Raw genomic sequence first — 22,421 nt, 5'->3', positions numbered from 1 at the left:
TTCTATTCAACAGTTGGCTCCAACTTGTAGGTAAACATTTAAGTAGCTATACAACAGTACAGTACAGGAACAGTCCCTTCACCCCCAATGCCTGTACTGAACATGATGCCAAATTAACCTAGTTCTCCTCTGCCTGTATGTGATCCTGTTGTTAGATTTTTGAGTAACTGTTTAATAGTACTCTTCTTTGCAATAAAATTTGTCTTCATAACAATAAGTCATCACGGGTGTAAAATTTAGCTCCATAGAGAAAACTTTATCAGCACTACAAGTGCCCTTTCAGGTCCAGAGTAATGTCTGTCACATTCACTCATGGCTGAGAGCATGGCCTCTGTATTCAGATTGTGATAAAATCAGAAAGAATTATGACAGAGTTATTCAACCCATCATGCCTATTCCAGTTAAAAAGAAGACTTTGGCCAAATGTCATTTAAGAGTACTAGGTGTCACAGTAATTGAAATGCTGAAGAACTCAGACAATTGAGCATCTCCTTCGAATATAACATGATTGTGCAGTTGCAGGGCAAAAGTTGGACAGGATGAAACTTTCGAAAAGGGAGTAGTCAGTCGAGGGAAAAATGAAGGCTTTCAGCAGAATGCCGCATCTTCCAAGAGAATAATTCAAAATGAATCTCAGAAGAAATAGGGCATGAGGAATAGGTGTAAGAACTTAAGTAAGGGTGTTCTTCGTAAGATTCTTCCTACTGTATCCATAACTCCAACTGCAGAGCATAACAACAACGTAATTACCATGACTGTCAAGGTGACTGTGACATAAACTTGACACCAGAACTGGAAGTCTTTATAGTGCCTCTCAGCCTACCATTCAGTTTTGCATAAGGAACGTCCCTGATGCTTTCTGTTGATAGAGAGCTAACTATGTCTCCAGTGTTCTTGCTAGGAACCAGCAAGTGGGACAAGCGTGTGGTTTTATGAAGATTGCAGCCAATTAAGCCTTAGAGAGTGAATTCGCATTGACTGTATGATGCCATTTTGCATTATCAGGTACATAAGTCCTGTGGTGTACTCAGCTGAAGAGTGGTCCACCTAGTGTCCCGCTGTGCCAAATGCTTTTAACCAGGAGAACTAAGCGTGCTGTGGTTACTGACAACAGGGCTACCCACTGGATGCACAACTCACCACCCCTTCCCCATGAACCTTAATCAGACTTCTGTCAATCTGACCCCAACTCACAAACTAATTACATCTGCTACACCCTAGCCCAGGGTTTCCCAACCTATTTAAGCCCTGCCTTTAACCGAGGGGTCCATGGACCCCAGGTTGAGGACTCCTAACCTAGACCTTTAGTGGATTGTTGACCATCACCCTGCCTCCTTTCAAGCTTCTACCTTTTACGTTGACCTCTAGACCATGTTCCCAATCCTGAACCCTGCCACAATCCTCTCCTCTCCGCTCGTGCCACTTACTAAATGCGTACTTCACTCAACCCGCTGCACTAGATACGACACTAAGGAGTTTCAGTCTTAGATTTTGGTCTTATTCGTTAAAGCTTACAAGAATAAAGGGTGATCTTTTTGAAACTTTTAAGATACTGGTGGGGGGGAGCATGATAGAGAAGATGTCAAGATGTTTTCACGAGTGGGAGAGTCTCAAATGAGGCAACATAGATTCAACATAAGAGACTGATCCTTTAAAAGCGAGGCAAATTGAAACTTCTCGCAGAGAGTATTGAATCTCTGAAATTCTCTTCCCTAGGTGGTTGTAGAGACTAACTCATTGGAAGTAGTTTGAGTGGAGCTAGTAAAATTCTTGAATGATTGGGAGCTCTGAGGATATGGCACAGAGGAGGAGTTGAAGCCTGGGATCAATCAGCCATGATCATGTTTTCTTGATGCAACCTCACTCCCAGATTCAGGCGATATGTTTGTGAGAATAGGTACCATTCAGCTTCATAGTGACACGTTGATGGTTGGCAAGTTCCTTGGTGTTCCTTCCAACAGCCACATTGTTTGCCCATTAGAATGCAAAACATTTTCTGGGCAACAGTCTTTTAAATCTTGAATTACTGAGTACAGTCGGCCATCGTTATCCGCGGGTTCCGCATGCGCGGATTCAACCAACTGCAGATCGGGAAAACCCGGAAGTTGAGAGCGTCGTTCAGCTCACGTGTCATTCGATCGCTACTTGTGTTGTGAGTGAGAGGAAGGAGTTTAAGGCTAGTAAGGGATGGCTGGCTAGTTATGTAAAGTGCTACAGCCTCAAGAACTTAAAGATCACGGGAAAATTGGGATCAGCTAATGCCAAGGTGGCATCAGCATTCCCGGAAGAGTACGATGGTTGCATCTGTACTGAACATGTACAGACATTTTTTTCTTGTCCTTATTCCCTAAACAATACAGTACAACAACTATTTACATAGCATTTACATTGTATTAGGTATTATAAGTAATCTAGAGATGATTTAAAGTATATGAGAGGATGTGCATATGTTTATGCAAATACTATGTCGTTTTATATAAGGGACTTGAGCATCCACGTTTTATGGTATCTGCGGGGACCTGCGGATAAGGAGGGCCGACTGTAATCTACTTAACAAAGTGAGAAATGAAAAATAATTTCAAAGTGACTGGACTCACATGAGGGGAAATTCTGCAATCAGCAATAAGTGAAAGTCAGATGGGCCCTTGTCGACTACTGGGACCTGGGGTTTTGATGGCAATCTGCAGGCAGCTGAAAAAATAGCACTGAACGTGCTGGAGTTGCTCAACAGTTCAGGCAGTATCCCTGAAGAGAAAAAAGAAGTAATGTTTTGGGTCAGCGACCTTTCATCAAAGATGCAAGGCCAGACCTAGCATCAGGCTAGTGTGGGACCATAAGCAGCAATTCAGTCAGTTCAATGCCAGTATTCACGGGTGCTGCCTGATCAGCTGAGTGTGTTCAGCATTTTCTAAATAATCACATATCTTTCATTTTAAAAGAAAGTAATAACGAAGAACAAAAATAGTGATTAAAATAAAATCAGAAATCTATGACCTGAAACATTAACACAGTTTCTCTCTTGCCCATTCGTCCCTCCCTACTAATCTCCCTCCTGGAACTTATCCCTGCAAGTGGCCAAAGTGCTACGCCTGCCCATTCACCTCCTCCTTTGCCTCCATTTAAAACCCAAACAGTCCTTCCAGGTGAGGCAACACTTCACTTGCAAATCTGCTGGGGTTGTTGATGGCTCCCGATGTGGCCTCCTGTACATTGGTGAGACCCAATGCAAACTGGGGGACCGCTTTGTCGAGCACTTCTGCTCCATCCACCAAAAGCTGAACTTCCCAGTGGCCAAACATTTAAATTCTGAATCCCATTCCCATTCCGACATGGCAATCCATGGTCTCCTCTTGTGCCATGATGAGACCACGGAGCAACACTTTGTATTCCATTTGGATAGCCTCCAACCTGATGGCATGAATATCGATTTCTCCTGGTAAAAATACTTGTCCCTCCCTCTCGCCTCTCCTTTTGTTCCCAACTCTGGCCTTTTACCTCTTTTCACCTCCCCCTGGTACTCCTCCTCCTTCCCTCTCTCCTCTCCTATCAGATTCCTTCCACTCCAGACCTTTCTCACCCACCTGTCTTCACCTATCACCTTCTAGCTATCGTCCTTCCCTCTGCCCCTACTTTTTCATTCTGGCATTGCCCCCCCTTCCTTTACAGTCCTGAAGAAGGCCTCAGCCTGAAGCGTTGACTGTTCATTTCCACGGATGTTGCTTGACCTGAGTTCCTCCAGCATTTTGTGTGTTGATTTGAATTTCCAGCATCCGCAGAATCTCTTGTGTTCTCTCTCCATAGTTGCTGCTGTTTCCAACACTTACTGTATTTTTCTTTCAGGTCTTCAGCACCTATGTTTGTTTTTGTTTTTCAGAAAATTTTGCCTCATGAGTCAGAAAATCATACTATTGAAAAAGTGCCACTTTCCAGAAGTACTGTTTTTCAATAGGATATTAACCAGAATCATAACTGTTTTCTCAGATAACCCACAGTTGTTCATATGAAGCATGCTGCCATTTTGTGTATTGTACCCCTCTCTTGAAACTCAGAATTGCAAAGCTAAGTTACAATGAACAATTGTTTTTAGACCAGGGGATCCCAACCTGGGGTCCGTGGACCTCTTGCTTAATGGTGTTGGTCCGTGGCATAAAAGAAGTTGGGAACCCCTGTTTTGGAGCAAAATAATTACGATTTTAAAAAATCCTTGACCAGAGTCTCTGCATGCAGGGTTTTTAACGATGTGGAGGGATTTCCTGTATTCATAGCCTTGTATGGGCATTAGCGACTGATTAAATCTGCTTGGAATTCCTACATTGCCAATTGGAGCACTTACATATTTCAGAACAAGTGGGATCTGTTCATTTGCATACATTTAAGCTATTCATGGAAAACATTGAATTTCCAAACTTGTATTCCTAGATGAAATATTCTTTGTCATTAGCTTTTAATAATTCAATAATAATTTTAATAATTACTTTTGAAATTCTGAGTTTCAGGAGAGGGGTACAATACACAATGTGTGCTGTCCCTCAGACAAAACCATCTTTATTTTGAACACCAACACTCTCACTCTCCGGCTGCCAGCAGCTAGAAGGTAGTTGTTGGTCTTCTCAGTTTACTAAATCCACAATGACACTAATCCCATCAACTCACATATCAACTGGTCGGTAATTTGGAGTACCCAATCAACCTACCAACATGTAAGTCCTTGAGATGGGATGGAAAGAGGGTCACTTGTTGAAAGCCCACAATGTCATGGTGAGAACATGCAGACTCCAGACAGACAGCACCCAAGTTCAGGATTGAACCTACATCATTGGAGCTGTGAGACAGAAGCTCTGCCATTTGCACCACCGTACTGCTCCTGTGCTACTATTCTTGGGCTGGAACAGTAATGTGGCATCAATTCAGTTTTCAGCAGGCACCAGCAGTCTACCTTTTGGCATCAAACAGCATAGTGGGAGCTCTCTTTGCACAATTAATGAACTTTGAGGAGTGACTAAAGGTTGGTTAAGGATGGGTTTTTAATTCTTTCCACTTTTTTCATGTTTTCCTTTGAAGATCCATTTCATTTGATCTTCGAAAGAAAAAACACGCTATTTGTTCTGAAATACGTAGCGTTCCAGTAGATAGAATGGGATCCAAACAGAGTTAACCAGGTGCATGGAGGTTCATGAAAATGATTCTGGGATTGAACGGCTTGTCATATGAGGAGCATTTGAAGCATAAGAATGAGGGGTGACCTTATTGAAACCTATTGAATGTTGAAAGGCCTTGCTAAAGTGGATGTGGAGAGGATGTTTCTTATAGTGGAGGAGTCTAAGATTAGAGGACACAGTCTCAGTATAGAGGGTCGTTCTTTTAAAATGGAGTTGAAGAGGGATTTCTTTAGCCACAGAGTGGTGAATCTGGAATTTGTTGCCACAGATGGCTGTGGAGGCCAAGTCTTTGGGTATATTTAAAGCAGAGGCTGATAGATTCTTGATTAGTCAGGGCATGAAGAGATTCAGGGAGAAAGCATGATATTAGAGCTAAAATGGATCAGCCATGATGAAATGGTGGAGCAAACCCAATGGGCCAAATAGCCTAATTCTGTTCCTATATCTTATGGTCTATGTGTGCACATGAAGGAATATTAAAAGAAGATCCAGCCTCACTGATTACGTTTCCGCTTGCAGAGACGTCAGGCAGAGAGATACTTAATGTTAATTATTTTGTAGCGAACATCGTGCAATTAGAGTACTTGTAAGGAATTCCTCCATTTTTGTCAGCATGCAGTAAGTTTTCATCCCCTTTCAAATTCTTTTGATATCTCCTCTCTTTGTAAATCATTAGAACTAAGAGAAGGCCCAAGGAGAAATATTTGAGGCATACACTGACACCTGTAATGGGTCTTTTCTAGTGCCTGCTAAACATGTCATGTCATAAACATCATCTATTTGATGATGTTTATGTCCCTATCCAGTGGCATAGATAGCATAAAATGCTTGGCCACTCCTGGCTCATATTGCGAAGTCCAGTTTGTTTCTTTTGCTGATGTCATTCTGGGGAATCTTAACAGGCCAGAATGGCTGGTTGTGACCCAGATCCAATGCGATTGTCTCCACAACCCAGAGCACTCCATAGCTAACACAATAACTTTTTGAAAGTTTAACCAGTGTTCTGATCTAAGGAATTTGTAACCCATTTTAATTTCAGCATGCGATAATAACCAATAATATTAATTGTCTTGGTGATGTTGACTGAATGATAAACATGGACCATCATAAGCATTGATAAATGCTACTGCACTGTACATTATGTTTCTTCAAAATAACCTTGTGATATTTTACATACACACTGTGAGATAAGATGGAGCTTCAACTTTATGTATGCTCCAATAGCATAAGCCACCGTAATAATGAACAGTTAAATCAGTCTAGATTTGTGCACTCTGACCACTAGAGCTGAACTCTTCTTTCATAAGAGTTCTGCTGATTCAGTTAAGCTAACGCTGAAGAGACGGGAAAGCAAGCAAGCAAAAAAGCAGAAATGTTGCAATTTTAGTTTTAATTTTAATATAGGAATATTAGAATGCTGGGTTGTGTTGAAAGAGTTTGCAATTTTGATGAGTTTTAGTAAATAGTTTTTGTTTCTTTGTCAGCAAACAAATGTTCCAGCTATAGGTAATTCGGCACTTTATTTCACGGCTAGCACATTAAGAGTTAAATTACTGGTTGCCAAGGTGGTATTAGTACTTTATATTCTATTAACCCATAGACCATTTTTAACTAGACCAATGAATACATTAATCTATAGCTTTGTCAGCAGTGGGAAAAAGTATATGTGAGAATTACTCATAAAATAAGTTTTAAGAATCAAGTAAACAAATGAAAGACAATTCCTCACTGAGAGCAACTTTATTGTGTTTAGAAACATCTCCAATTTCATCTGTGTATTAATACCTACAATTCCAGCACACAGAGATAAAAATTAAAAAATGTTTACTTTTCAAATTAAACCAAACCAGGCAATATTTCTCTGGACAAATCATACAAATAATGCTATGGTTTTTATAGAATAGTACAAAGTATATTACTTTAAATAATATAATTTTCAATGAACAATTTTAGAAATTCCTTTATCAATATATTAATATTCATGGAAGTTATGTACAAAGATTTTCAGCAATTGTGGATTCTCAGCTAAAATTAGTAATTGAGCTAAAGGGTATCTGCCAGTGATGGAAAGCAGCCTGAAGAGAAGAGTTATTCACGTGGACCAAAAGGAGGAGGAATGAGTTGCCACTGACACAATAGCTTAAAAGAGACAGGCATGGGGCGCAGTGAACAAAGTAGGAACAACACGTTTCCAAATGATTCAATGCAGATATAAAGCAATTATCGTATTTACTGTGTCGAGTTTAATTTTGTCACAGGCAGCTGATTTTGGAAGGCTATTCTATTATTATTTATGTCCTCTATTGTTTGTCTGCTTTTTAACTAATTTAGAAAAACATGTATATTTCAAACCTGGATCCAATAAGGATGTTAATCTTTCACTGCCAATTTCACAGCTAATTCTGTATTATTATTCTTAATGGCTGCTTCAGCTCTGATCCTGTGTAGCATTATGATTGCCTTTGATTTATTTCATTGATTGACCGGTTAAACATTTTATTAGAGAATGTTTAAAAGCAAAAGGGGCAGCAAATGAGAAACATTATACACTGTTAAACAAAGCTGAACAATAGCTTCCTAACAAATCATTTTTGTTTAGAGTTCCAGTTACATGGCGTGAATTACCATGTAAAGTTCAAAGTTCAAAGTACATATATGTCATCATATGCAACCCTGAGATCTGTTTTCTTACGGGCATATTCAATAATAGGATCTCTGAAAGACCACACCAGCAGGGCGGACAAGCAGTGTGCAAAAGACAGAAATCTATGCAAGTACAAAAAGAAATAATAATAATAATAATAAATAAGCAATAAATATCAAGAACATGAGATAAAGAGTCCTTGAAAGTGAGGCCATGGGGCAAGTGAAGTGGAGTGAAGTTATCCCCCTGGTTTAAGAGCCTGATGGTTGAGGGGTAATAACTGTTTCCAAATCTGGTAGTCTGAGTCCTAAGGTTTCTATACCTTCCTTCTAATGCAGCAGCAAGAAGAGTGATGGGGCAGTGTGACAGTGATCCCTGTAGATGCATTCGATGGTGGGAAGGGCTTTACCGGTGACGGACAGCACCATATCCACTGCTTTTTGTAAGATTTTCCATTCAAGGACATTGGGCTTCCATACCAGGCAGCGATGCAGCCAGTTAATATACTCTCCACCCCGCATCTATAGAAGTTTATCAAAGCTTTAGACGTTATGCCGAGTCTCTGCAAACTTGTAAGGAAATAGAGGTTCAGCCATGCTTTCTTCGTAATTGAACTTAAGTGCTGGGCCCAGCTAAGCTCCTCTAAAATGATAACACCAAGAACCTTAATGTTGCTGACCCTCTCCACCTCTGATCTCCCGATGAGGACTGGCCCATTGACCCCCGATTTCCTCCTCCTGAAGCCAATAATCAGCTGCTAGGTCTTGCTGACAGTTGATGTCTCTGTAGCCTAAGTATAACCCCAAAGCAGCATTCTCCAAATGACAGCATTTGCTGTCATCCTTCCTGCTCAATGAAAACTACATTTCTTATGAAATATTACCACTTAAATATTGGTTATTTTAGCTCCTTGTTGTGCTAAGTTGAGGGCAATATAAGTAAATGTCCTAGTATAAAATACTGAATAAGTGCAGCTCACTGAGGCAGACCTGCTGTTAGCCAGATGCAAAGTAAACCAGGTGGTCAGCTAACTCGTGAACAGGACTGTCACATTTCCACTTCACGTTATTGTATCTTCACACTCCTCCCCACACAAGGTTACCGTGTTTAGTTTATTTATTTATTTATTGAGCTGCAGTTTGCAAAAGGCCCTTGTGGCCCTTCAAGCCGCATCGCCCAGCAACCCCCCAATTTCACCCTAACCCAATCATGGGACAGTTTACAGTGAGCAATTAACCTACCATCTGGTACATCTTTGGACTGTGGGAGGTAGCCAGAGCACCCAGAGGAAACCCACGAGGCCAGGGGGAGAATGTACAAACGCCTGACAGGCAGTGGCGGGAATTGAACCCAGATTGCTGATCCTTTAAAGTTTTGTGCTAACCACCATGCTGCCCAAATATTTTGATGTTATTTTTGAATTTAGCATGATGAGAGGACATAGTCAAGGCCTGGCAGTGGAGTATATGGTCTATCCGTTCCATTTCATGCAATACCAGGGGACAAATCCAGTTAAGATAGGGTCTGTAGAGTCCATTTCAAGAGCAATGAAATGGACTTCCAGGCTTCATTGACTAATTGCTATTGTAACCTCACTCCCTCATTTCTAATTTTAATTGACTACACTATAGAGTGACTGGTTGAGATATCGCCACTAAGGCCACATTTCAAAGTCTCCTGCTGGAAGATACAAACCCAGACCACGTCTAGACAGTGAGCCTCTTCAGGAGATGTATTGTCCAGATGTCAATTCTCCACTGTTTCACATGCAGCAGGTGCATCTCACCCTCAGATCCCTGAGTTGGACAGTAGAAAGCTGGGACTCAATTTTATTTGTTACATTCAGCACAAACAGTGGCTTCTTTTTGTCCTTAATGTATTGATATTGGTAAAAATCATCTTCCTTCATAGTTTTAAAGCAGTCACTTATACAGTGCCAGGAAACATTAAATTAGACCTCTAATCTAGACCACATTAGTACTCATGCTATAGTACCCTAGCCTGATTTGGTAGGATGAAGTTTTAGCTTTGATCCTGCTGAAGAGATTGTGGAGACATGACCAATGTTCTTTTCAAGAATCACTAGATTCTGGAATGGTCCCAGAAGACTAGAAAATTGCAATTGCCACTCCACTCTTCAAGAAGGGAGAGAGGCAGAAGAAAGGAAATTATAGGCCAGTTAGTCTGACCTCAGTGGTTGGGAAGATGTTGCAGTCAATTGTTAAGGAAGTGGCCTCAGGGTACTTGGAAGCATATGAAAATGTTGGCCATAGTCAGTATGGTTTCCTGAAAGGAAAATCTTGCCTGACAAATCGGTTGGAATTCTTTGAAGAAATAACAAGCAGGATAGACAAAGGAGAATCAGTTGATGTTGTGTACTCAGATTTTCAGAAGGCCTCGGACAAGGTGCCACTCATGATGCTACTTAACAAGTTATAACCCCATGCTTCTACAGGAAAGACTCTAGCATAGGTAAAGCAGTGGCTGATTGGCAAGAGGCAAGTGGTGGAAATAAAGGAAGCCTTTTCTGTCTGGCTGCCAGTGACTAGTGGTGTTCCACAGGGGTCTGTGTTGAGACCAATTCCTTTTACGTTATATGTCAATGGTTTGGATGACAGAATTGATGACTTTGTTGCAAAGTTTGCAGACAATACAAAGATAGGTGGAGGGGCAGGTAGTTTTGAGAAAATAGAGAGACTACAGAAGGAATTATACAGATTAACAGAATGGTCAAAGAAGTGGCAGATAGAATATAGTCGGGAAGTGTTTAGTCATGCAATTTGGTAGAAGAAATGAAAGGGTTGACTATTTTATAAATGGAGAGAAAATATAAAAATATGAAGTGCAAAGAGATTTGGGAGTCCTTGTGCAGGATTCCCTAAAGATTAGTTGGCAGCTTGTGTTGTGGTGAGGAAGGCAAATGCGGTGTTAGCATTAATTTCAAGAGGACTAGAATATAAAAGCAAGGACGTAATGTTGAGACTTTATAAAGCTCTGGTAAGACCTCACTTGGAGTACTGAGAGCAGTTTTGGGCCCCTTATCTTAGAAAGGATGTGCTGAACCTGGAGAGGGTTGAAAGGAGGTTCACGAGAATTATTCCAGAGTAAAACGGCTTGTCATTTGAAGAGCATTTATGGCTCAGGGCCTGAATTCAATGGAATTCAGAAGAATGAGGAGTGACCTAATTGAAAGCTGTTGAGTGGTGAAAGTTCTAGATAGAGTGGATGTGGAGAGGATGTTTCCTATCGTGGGAATGTCTAAGACCAAAGGACACAGGATCAGAATAGAGGGTGGTCCTTTTGGAACAGAGGTGAGAAGAAATTTCTTTAGCCAGAGAGTAGTAAATCTGTGGAATTCATTGCCAGAGGCAGCTGGTGGAGGCCAAGTCTTCATGTATATTTAAGGTGGAGCTTGATAAATTTTTGATTCATCTGGGCATGAAGGGATATGGTGGGAAATCAGGAGATTGGGGCTGAGAATAAAAATGGGTCAGCCATGATGAAATGCTGGAGCAGACTCAATGGGCCAAGTGGCCTAATTCTGCTCCTATATCTTATAGTCTTAAAATCTATTTCTTCTAATTCAAAACAACGCCATGATAGGAAAGGTTGAAAAATGATCAATTCTTTCCCCATACCACACTGCATATATTTCTCATTTAGTGAAATGGACTGTACAGATCCTGTCTTATTTGGTTTTGTGCTCTGGTATTGCATCCAAATGACTGATAGAAGTTACATGGATCTTAGCAAAAGTCTAATATTGAATGTTAACACAAAGATTGTCTGTTATGCTAGCATGGTTTGTTTGATTTATGGATCTGCAAATTCACAGGATGTGCAAAATTGACTTTGGATGATAGTGTAACATGAGCCTTGTTAGATCGACCATCCATCATACATCTCCCAAAGGAAGCAAGAATAGATGTGCGAAGGGCAATTCTTCAAATAGTGCCTGTGTTACACTATCACCTAAAGGTATAATTACTATGATTATAACTTTCAATGCTCTTTCGATTCCTTTTGGTAAATCCAAATTACTAGTGGTGCACTTCATTCTTTTGAGAGGACCAAGAGTACATTTGGGTGTTGGAGCGGAGATGGAATTTCACCAGGTTTAGTATTAGGTTGTTTTCCATAGAACACATGTTTCATTAATCTTCTCCAACTGTGACAGAAAATCTTGTGCTTTAAAAGCTTTTTGAGGAGTTGTTTGTTATTGTATAACTAGGACAAGTCACCCAACCACTTAAATATAACTGAAATTCATCATAAACACAAGGGGAAAGTTTGGCCACTTTATGTAAATAAAGTAGCAGGCAAGATTTTTTTTGCTACGAAGTATTTGAACTGCGGAGAATTTTCAGTTAAGAAAAAATTTCTCTCTACAGGTCTTTTTGAAAGCTTCTGTCTCAGTTGGTGACTACGCTTCAGCAGCTGCCACAGTCTTCTTGATTGACAGGTTTCTATACTGGGTCGATGCATCCAGCAAACTTCTGCAGGTTGCCAAGGGCTTGCATAAGCGTTGCATGGAAATACCAATTGCGCCACAGGTGGTTATTCGCCAGGCCCGAGTCTCTGTAAATTCAGGTGACGTAACTCCTGTTGATCTTTCTCTGTTTTCGTGGCTAAACTCCAATTAACAAGTACTTGACTAATCAAGAGGACATTTTGTTCTGTTTGAGATGTGGAGGGGAGAGGAAAGGAGAGAATGACATTCCACTGAGCATGGTGCCATCTTTTCAAACCCACTGCTGACCCTTTGAAGAGACACAAAGGCACAGAAAGAAAAGGATTTGGAGCTAAAAGGGTAGAGTGATTGTGAATGGGTGTGGAAAATACTAATTGGTGTCTTTGTTGCCTCATAAATGTACCCTGGCGATTTCAAACGAGATGTCTGAATTGCTATAATTCTGATCAAGAGTTTAATAAAACAGATTAGTTTTCTGTCAGATTTTCCTATTCCTTTCATCACATTCACTTATTTTTCAGCATGGCCACTTGACTATAGAAACAATACAGCTGCTGGTTGATTGAAGTAATTCAGTCTGTTTTATCACACTCCTATACTTACCTGAATTGGAGAGAGTACCCACTGCTTTGTTGTCTTTACCAAATCGAGAACTGTATTCTGTTACTATTAAACACATCTTTCCTGATTTTTTACACAGCTCTTGTCAGATCAATAGCTAGATGAAAAGCTACATAAATCACATGTTCAAAAGTAATTGCACAGAACCTATTTGATTTACATTGATTTGGTTGTTAAAACAGGTAGATAGGGAAACACAACTACCGTAGATTCCGGACTACAGAGCGCACCTGATTAAAAGCCGCAGGCTCTAATTTTAGAAAGAAAATCAATTTTGTACTTGTACAAGCCGCACCGGATTTTAAGCCGCAGGTGTCCCACGTTGTAATATGAGATATTTACACAGAAAGATATTACACGTGAGGATTTTTTAACTTTTAATTAAATCCGTATGGTAACATAAACAAATACATATTGTAAATGCTTTTTTTCGAACCGTGCCTGTAACACGGCTACTTTTAAATATACATACGTATCGGTAACACACAAATTACGTTGCGTATACTTTTTTACTGAACAGTGCACGAACAACATTCCAATGTCTCCTAACGACTGGTAAAAAAATATATACTGCAGCCTACCAGGAAAAGTTATTGATCGCCTTTAACTTAAAAGCTGCATCATATGTTTGCAGCGTTCTCGCGTGGGTCTAATGCGCTCGCCCCCTCCTTTCCGTTTATCGCAAACCGGTATTTTCCCCACAAGACACGGCGAAACCGGATGTGACGTCATAGCATCCCGGGATGTAGTACAGAAAACAAATATACTTAAAACACTTCTAACTTTAACTAGAAAATACTAACAAATGAATTACTAAGCGAAAATATTATAAACTAAATAACTGCCATAAAGGCAGCACAATGCTTTTCTTCGAGTGTTTTCCATGTTGATGAGGGTGAGTACAAATGACTGATTTACAATAATTTAATTGTGAAAGTGCACTTGATTTATCGTACAATTTCATTGGACCTCTGTGAACTACTCATCAATTTTATTGGTCTACTGTTACGAGGCAAAATGTTTTTGGCGGCATGAAAAAAAACCATGCATTAGCCGCACCGTAGTAAAGGCCGCAGTGTTCAAAGCTGTTCAAAACGTGGGAAAAAAGTAGTGGCTTATAATCCGGAATCTACGGTAGTTAAAGTACTGAAAAATAGAACAATAATAGATCATAGCAAATTTCCATTTATCAAGATATTGTGTGGAGCTACCCACTATCCATTGCTACATTTATTGTTTACCCACTAAACCTGTTTACCTGGAGCAGATTTTTTTGCCAACTGTCAGACAATCTCAGTCCTGAAGAAGGGTCTCGGCCCAAAACGTCGACTGTTTATTCGTTTCCATAGATGCTGCCTGACCTGCTGAGTTCCTCCAGCATTTTGTGTGTGTTGCTTTGGATTTCCAGCAACTGCAGACTTTCTCGTGTTTATGACCTCCAAGGTGAATGGCAAGGCCATGAGGCTCAGATTTGCTCAATTCCTTTCAAGTTTTGTCTGTCAATCCCCTTGCAATGCTTTGACGGCTAGTTAGGACTGAGCCAGCTGTCAAAGTCATAGAGTTGCACAGCTACCACCATTCTTTTTATCCATTTGCCTGTATTAGCACTGTATCCTTCAGCATCTTGCCTTTTTAAGCATCTGTCCAAACGCCTCTTAAACTTGGTATTGGTTTATTGTTGTTTCTTTACTGAGTAACGGTGAACATCTTAGTTTTACATGCCTTCCATGCAGATCATTTCTAAAACATAAATACTTAGAGTAAGAACAGGGTAAAGGCAGTAACGGAATGTGGAATAAGGTGCAACAGTTACAGATACAGAGAAAGTGTAGGGAGACAAAAGGTGCAGGGGTCATGATGAGATAGATTATGAGGTCAAGAGTTCATCTTCAAGTGCAAGAGTTCTGTTCAAGATCTTATAACAGTAGGATAGAAGCTGCGAATGAGCCTAGTGGCACTTGTTTTCAAACTTTTGATACAAGGGTTGGGGAGAGGGGAGGGGAAGAAAGAATTCCTGGGGTGAGAAGGAATGTTTAATTATGGTGACTCCTTTTCTGAGGCAGCGAGATGTATAGACAGAATCAATGGAGGGGAGTCAGGTTTTCATGAAGGATCCAATTCCACCATCTCCTCGAACAGCACATTCCAGCTATGAACCATCTTCTGTATAAACACATTCCTCTCAGATTCTCAGTACCCTCACCATACCCCTTCTACAGGACGAAGATTTTGACCATCTTTTCATCATGTCACCCTCAGCCTCCCTCATTCCAGGGAAAGCAAGCCCAGGCTATCTAATATCTCCCTATAACTGAAGAAAACCAAGCAGCACCCCAGTGAATCTCATCTGCACTCTGTCTGGCATAATCTGTCCTTTATACAATGGCAACCAGAACTACACACGGTGCTCAAAGTGCAGCCTGATAGTGTTTTTATAAAGTTACAAAATAATGTCTCAGCAATTATAGTCTTTGTCCAGTCAATGAAGGCAATTCTGCCCTATGCTATTTTCAGCATCCTGTCCACCTGTGTTGCTACTTCCAGTGTTTTCTTAGAGGTGTATCATTTACTATTTGTAGTCTACTCCTTTTTTACTTTACAAAATTAATCACTGAGCACTTATTAGGATTAAGTTTGATCTGTTAATGCTCCAACCAACTTTCCAGCTGTATTTATATCCTGCTGTCACATTAGATGCATTTCCTCACTATCCACCCAATCACCAATTTATGTGCCATTCACAACCTTGCCAATCATACCCCAAGATTAGTTCCAAGTCATTAATAAATAAAGCTGACAGCAAAAAGTCCAAACAACAATCTCTGTGGAACACCATTAGTCACTGACTTCCAATTAGAGAAATATGCTTCCACCATTACAATTCGCTTCCTATCACCAAGCTAATTTTGAATCCAGTTAGTCCTCTCTGTTTAGATATCATGTGCTTTAACTTTATCTACCAGTCTAATATGTAGGACCTTATTAGGTGCCTTACTAAGACCATGAGGCAATAAGAGTAGAATAAGGACATGCAGCTCATCGAGTCTGCATCACCATGCATCATGGTGATTTATTATCCTTCTCAACCCCATTCTCCTGCCTTCTCCCTATAATCATTGACACCCTTACTAATGAAGAATCTATCAACTTGCACTTTAAATATACCCAATGGCTTGGCCTCCACAGCCATCTGTGGCAATGGATTCCATAGATTCACCATCCTATGGCTAAAGAAATTCTTCCACATCTCTGTTCTACATGGAGATCTTTCTATTCTGAAGCTATACCCTCTCATCCTAGATCCCCCCCCCCCCCCACTATAGGAAACACCCTTTCCATGTCCTTTCTATCTAGGCCTTTCAATATTCAGTAGGTTTCAGTGAGGTCCCCCCTCATTCTTCTAAACTCCAGTGAGTGCAGGCCTGGAGCCATCAAGCTCTGCACATAGGTTAACGCTTTCATTCCTGGGTTCATTCTCATGAACCTCCTCTAAACCCTCTCCAATGACAACACATCCTTTCCTAGATAAGGGGCCCAGCACTGCTCACAATACTTCCAGTTCAGTCTAACCAATGCTTTATAAAGACTCAGCCTTATGTACTTGCTTTTATATTTTAGTCCTTGAAAATGGACGCTAATATTGCATTTAACTTCCTTACTACCAACTCAACCTGCAAGTTAAACTTTAGGGAATCCTGTATAAGCACTCCAACTTCACATTTTCTGATCTCTGAACTTAGAATATAGAATTTAGAATATACTCTATGCCTTTATTCCTTCTACCGAAGTGCATGACCATACACTTCCCTGCATTGTATTCCATCTGTCACTTCTCCAAATTGGCTAAGTTCTTCTGTGGACACCTTGCTTTCTCAACACTACCTGCCTCTCTACTTATCTTTGTATTGTCCGCAAGCTTGGCTGCCAAGCCAGCAAATCCGTAAAAAGAAACAGCACCAATATTGACCTCTGTGGAACACCACATGTCACTGGCAGCCAAACTGAAAAGACTCCCTTTATTCCCTCTGCCTCCTGCCAGTCAGCCAGTCTTCTATCCATGTTCCTGTCTTTCCTGTGCAACATCATTGACTCTCCTTTGCTTATCCTGCCTGTTAATACCTCAAAGAATTCCAACAGATATGTCAGTTAAGTTTTCTCCTGAAGGAAATCATGCCAACTTCGGCACACTTTGTTATGTTATCCCAAATAATGGACTCCAACATCTTCCCAACCACTGAAGTCAAACTAACTAGTCTATAATTTCCTGTTTTTTGCCTCAAAGTTCAAAGTAAGTCCATAGGTTGTGGGAATATTTCAATGATAGGCCAAGTAAAGTTATCTCCTTTGGTTCAAGAGCCTGACGGCTGAGGGGCAATAACTATGTCTGAACCTGGTGATGTGAGTCCTGAGACTCCTGTACCTTCTTCTTGATGGCAGCAGGGAGAAGAGAGCATGTCCAGGTTGTTGGGGTTTCCCTGATGATGGATGCTGTTTTCCTGCAAGCATGCAAGCAGACTTCAGAAGGGTGAACCCATGAGAAGCATCCAGCCCTGATGGTTCATCCAGGGCTTCTCGTTGGGGAAGACCCTGAATGATTTTGTGAGAACACACTAGCCTGTGCCTGTATGCACGGAGGAGAAGGACAGCCACGTGACAGCCAAGCGCTTGATTATAGTCAACCACCAGTGGTATGTAAATTAGTCAGGGTTATGGAGAACTCCCTAGATAAATAAAACAGACAGCATTTGACCATCAGGTGTTCAAGGCCACACTGAAGAGTTTAACTGAGAGTTTATCATGAAATACACGCCTCCACCTTCTGCATTTTCCAATCAGTTCAATCCATTCTGTAAATTGAGAACCCGTCTGCTCTGACCACTGTATCTGGCGTGCTGGGAGAAACCCAAATCTCACTCAGACATAGAACATAGCAATCTCATTTCTCACTGATACAGCAATCTTGCCTCCAGTGACCGCACATTTGCTACAAGATGCTGACACTGAGCTAATAAGCCACAGCCACCTTGTTCAGTTTGTCAGGTCTTAAATCCTCTTGAGAGCCACGTCACTGTATGTTTGTACGTTTGTGTGTTTGTGTTTTCTTTTTTTCTCTCTCACTCATATTTTTTTATATATGATGGTGCCTGTGTGTATATTTTTTATACACGCACAGACACCATCAGTTTATTTTTAAGGCAATACAGAACCTTTTATCAAATTGCACTTATTTTGAGGGAATGAAGCCCTGTTGTCAGGAACACAGCAGGCAATTTAGTTCAGCAAGATCTCTTAAATAACAACGGGGTAAATGACCAAATCAGCTGTTTTAGATCTGATGTTAAGTGAACACTGGGGAGATTGAGAGAAAAATATCCAGGCTGCTTTTCAGAATTGTGCTGAAAGAGAAGCCAAGTCTTGGTTCAACATAGAAACACAGAAAACCTACAGCACAATACAGGCCCTTCGGCCCACAATGCTGTGCCAAACATGTACTTAATTTAGAAATTACCTAGGGTTACCGATAGCCCTCTATTTTTCTAAGCTCCATGTACCTCTTCAAGAACCTCTCAAAAGACCCTATCGTACCCACTTCCACCACTGTTGCCAGCAGCCCATTCCATGTACTCACCACTCTCTGCATTAAAAAAATTTACCCCTGACATCTCCTCTGTACCGACTTCCAAGCACCTTAAAACTGTACCCTCTCGTGCTAGCCATTTCAGCCCTGGGAAAAAGCCTCTGACTATTCACAAGATCAATGCCCCTCATCATCTTATACACCTCTATCAGGTCATCTCTCATCCTACGTCGCTCCAAGGAGAAAAGGCCAAGTTCACTCAACTGACATCCCCTTCAAAAGACTGCACTCACTACCACTTTGGCACTCCTTCTGTCTGCACAGGGAAGTCAATCTGGATTAAGGGCTAGGCTTTAGGAGAAGGTCTTTGACCCACTCCTGACTCAGAAAACAAGGCTAATCTTGAGCCACAGCTGACACCATTTTGCAAGAAAGCAGAAAGTTTTTGGAAGTAGAATAATGTGATGGCTGAAATAAAAGAAATCATCAAACAAAATCCAATCCACAATCCATCAAAATAATCAGTAACTTTTCCAGGTGCATTTTTATGCTGAATTAGCTGATCTCAGTGGCAGGACCACATAATCAGGAATTATGGAGCCAAACAGCCAGATTTGTCATATTTAGTATCTGTATTGTTATATATTTCAGATTATATTCAGAAAACTATATGATAAGAATACAGATACAACTTGGCCCATTGAGTCTCTGTATGCTCTAAAGCAGTTCTGTTAATTCCATTGCCTCACTTATTTCCCTGGGAACTATTCGCTGGCAATTGCACATCGAATCAACCCAGATTTTCCTGCCAATCACCAACATTAAAGGTAATTCCTTGTAGCCATTTAACCTACTACTTTGGATATCTTTGGGATGTGAGACGAAACGAGCACCCAAAGCAAACTCACACACTCATAGGGAGATCATGCAAGCTCAACACAGACCACAGTGGTGGTCTGGATCAGACCCAGGTCACTGGAGCAATGAGCTAGGAGGCATGACCTCCTACAGCAGTGTGCCACCTGAGGTCTGCTGGGAAATTTTACAAAACCAATTTTCATTATTATTAAGTGACTGGTATTTTTTTAAATTATTGACAGGTAAACTTCTAAAAGCTGAATATATCCTGAGCAGTCTGATAATTCATAGTGGGGCAACAGGTTAGTGATATTTTTACAACTATTTTATTTATGGTTTGCACAGTGTGTTGCTTTGCAGTTTTGGTTTTAGGAGTGAATAGGAGTCTTCCAGGTGATTCAGATTTGCAGGCTCAGCTTTCTAATCATTTCTAAGGGAAATGCAAAAAAAAAAGTTGTAATCAGGCTTGAGGGGGAAACAAGGAAATTCCATTCAGTACATATGTATGTTCTTCTTTTGCCTGTTATGCTGCTGGTGTTTAGGGCAGCAATAAAGGTCCTCCATCTCTGGCGGCGTTCACAGTTTTCTTCATCATGTCAGTAGCTTCCACCCGGTTTACTGTCAATCATGCAAGTCCCGGTTGGAGATTCAAGAATACCATCGCACTCGGAGTAGAAGGATTCTTCATTGCTGTTTCCATAACAGTTTTGTTTGACCAGTCAGCATTGTTGGCACTGAGCTGAATCTCCGAACCTGGAGGATCAGTGGGCCACTCTTAGTCTGGCCTCTACCCTTTGATTTATTCAGCATGGGTGACTCTACCAATAGCCAAAGCATAAAAGCCCTGACTCCAGCCAGCATAACTCTCCGGGTCATTGAAGCATGCAAGCCTCCAAGCCTCGACAAGGCTGTGGTCCTCTTGGAGGATTTAAGTATATACCAGCAAGCAATCAGTCTTATGCTGGAGTACATAATTATCTCAGTATCCGACAGCATAATTTACAAGATTCCTTCTTCCAACTTCCCAAGCCTTTTTCCTTGATCTACTTGATATCTGGGATTAGAAATATCACTTCAACAGCTCCCAGCTTCTTTTTTTATGGATAATTTATTTACTTTCATGCTTTTGGTACATTATAATTTTGGTTTTTATGGAGGTGATTTTCCAGAGTTTCACATCTTCCACTTCTTGCCAATGCCGCTCACTACCCCAACCCTCATCCCTTGGTTCATTTGAGGCTACGTTCTCTGGTGTTTCCTTGGGCCACTGTGTGCTTCTGGTGCATAAGCCTCAGGTATGTTCCTAAACTCCCATCAAACTCCATCTGTATTAGGCCAACCCCAAATGTCAACTCTCTCATAAAGGCAGTGCTTTGGCTTGTAAACTGGTAAAGTAAAATTGACCAACTTATGGCAGGACTTACTATGGATATTGTGCTTGGTTTTGCTATTGTTTTAAATGTTTTTTTTGGGATATTCAGGTACTTGGGTCTATGAGAAAAAGAGTGATCGCACACTGGTACAGGCTGTCAGTGTTCAGATAAGGGGACAGATTCTCCAAAAACTTGGTAAGAGTTAAAACACTTAACACAAGGTTTAATATTCTTCTGATGTTGCTGGATCAACATCCAGCATATATTGATGTTGGATCTATATACCATGGTCAAGATTTGGGGGTGAAGAATGAGTTGGTGCATTCATTTTGCAGTTCAACGGAGTATCATATTGGCCTAAGCCATAAATAAGGAGAAAATTCTTTATACATCCTTCTTGTTAAATATCCAATGGGCTCCACCATCCTGGTGAGCTATAATGTTGTTTTCAATCCAAATATGAGACACAGTAGCTTAGTGATTAGCACAACCCTTTACAGTGCAGTTGACCCAGGTTCAGCTCCTGCTGCTGCCTGTAAGGAGTTTTAATGTTCTCCCTGTGGTTTCCTCTAGGTGCTCTGGTTTCCTCCCACTGTCCAAAGGTGTACCAGTTTGTAGGTTAATTGGTCATTGTAAATTGTCCCGTGACTAGGCACAGATTAAATTGCAGAGTTGCTGGATAGCATGGTTCAAAGGGCCTGAAGGGCTTATTCCATGCTGTATATCAATCAATCAATCAATAAAAGAATAAAAGACAATATATGTACCAAGGTGCAAAAAGAATTCCACATTTGTGGAAAGAAGCTCTAATCCTTGTTGGAATTTCTTCTGGCACATTTTAGGGCTATGGTATGAGGCTGCAGAGATGATCTGGGCTTCCATTGTTGGATTTAATGAGCTTCCTCAACCGGATAAAAAGGTTTGCTTCTGATTGCTTTTCCTCCTCTAAATTAGTCTAAATATTAATCCTTTCCTCATCCTTCTCTCCTTACCATGCTTTTGGCACACCGGCCTTCATCAGTCTGGACTTTGAGTGTAGAAGTGAAAATGTGATGTTACAGTTGTACAAGACGTTGCTGAGGCTATATTTGGAATACAGTATTCTGTTCTGTTTTGGCCACAAGTGCCAACGCAGTGATGCTATTAAGCTGGAAAGGGAGCAAAAGAGAAAGTTGCCAGGACACAGGGAATGAGTTACGGAGAGTGGTTGAAAAGGCTGGGAGCCCAGCAGAATGACAGGTGATCTAATGTAGTTGTATAAAATCATAATGGGCAGAGATTGGGTGAATGCACACAGTCATTTTTCCAGGGTTGGGAAATGAAGAACTAGAGGACATACAGTACTGTAGGTTTAGTGTGACAGGACAGAGGTTAGAAAGGAATCTGAGGAACAACTTTTTCACCCAGATGTATACAGGAAATGGTTGAAGCAGGCATATTAATAACATTTTTAAATACTTGGACAGCTAAAGGGAGAGCTTTAGAAGTTAATGTGCCAAACACAGGCAAATGGGATGACCCTGGATAGGAATCATTGCCGCCATTAACCAGTTGGGCTAAAGGAATTGTTTCTGTGGTGTAGGGCTCTATGACTCTCCTGCTGTGAGGCATTTCACTGGACCAATATATTTGGATTGAATGACAATTTCAGCTGCTGGCCTAGTATGGTCCAGCAGGGAGAGTGACCAGTGCAACAGGGGATGAGACCAGTGCGGTA

General features: G+C 40.9%; 1 protein-coding gene across 5 annotated transcripts in view; it reads left to right on the top strand.

Moving 5' to 3' along the window:
- The window catches only part of alpk1 (alpha-kinase 1), a 126,630-nt gene that overhangs the window by 79,994 nt on the left and 24,215 nt on the right, over positions 1–22,421 (top strand). For 2 of the 5 annotated variants that reach the window (XM_073043039.1, XM_073043040.1), the window contains exons 5-8: positions 12,195–12,393; positions 19,574–19,633; positions 20,813–20,899; positions 21,547–21,623. The exons of 1 other annotated variant lie outside the window; for it this stretch is intronic. In XM_073043039.1, the coding sequence (XP_072899140.1) occupies positions 12,195–12,393; positions 19,574–19,633; positions 20,813–20,899; positions 21,547–21,623 (423 nt within the window). Of the gene's footprint in view, positions 1–12,194; positions 12,394–19,573; positions 19,634–20,812; positions 20,900–21,546; positions 21,624–22,421 lie in introns of those variants that run through there. 2 more of the 5 variants (XM_073043041.1, XM_073043044.1) reach the window with 2 other exon arrangements.

Source organism: Hemitrygon akajei, chromosome 4, assembly GCF_048418815.1.
Source record: "Hemitrygon akajei chromosome 4, sHemAka1.3, whole genome shotgun sequence".
Taxonomy (NCBI): Eukaryota; Metazoa; Chordata; class Chondrichthyes; order Myliobatiformes; family Dasyatidae; genus Hemitrygon; species Hemitrygon akajei.
This window is presented reverse-complemented; position numbering and strand designations above follow the sequence as displayed.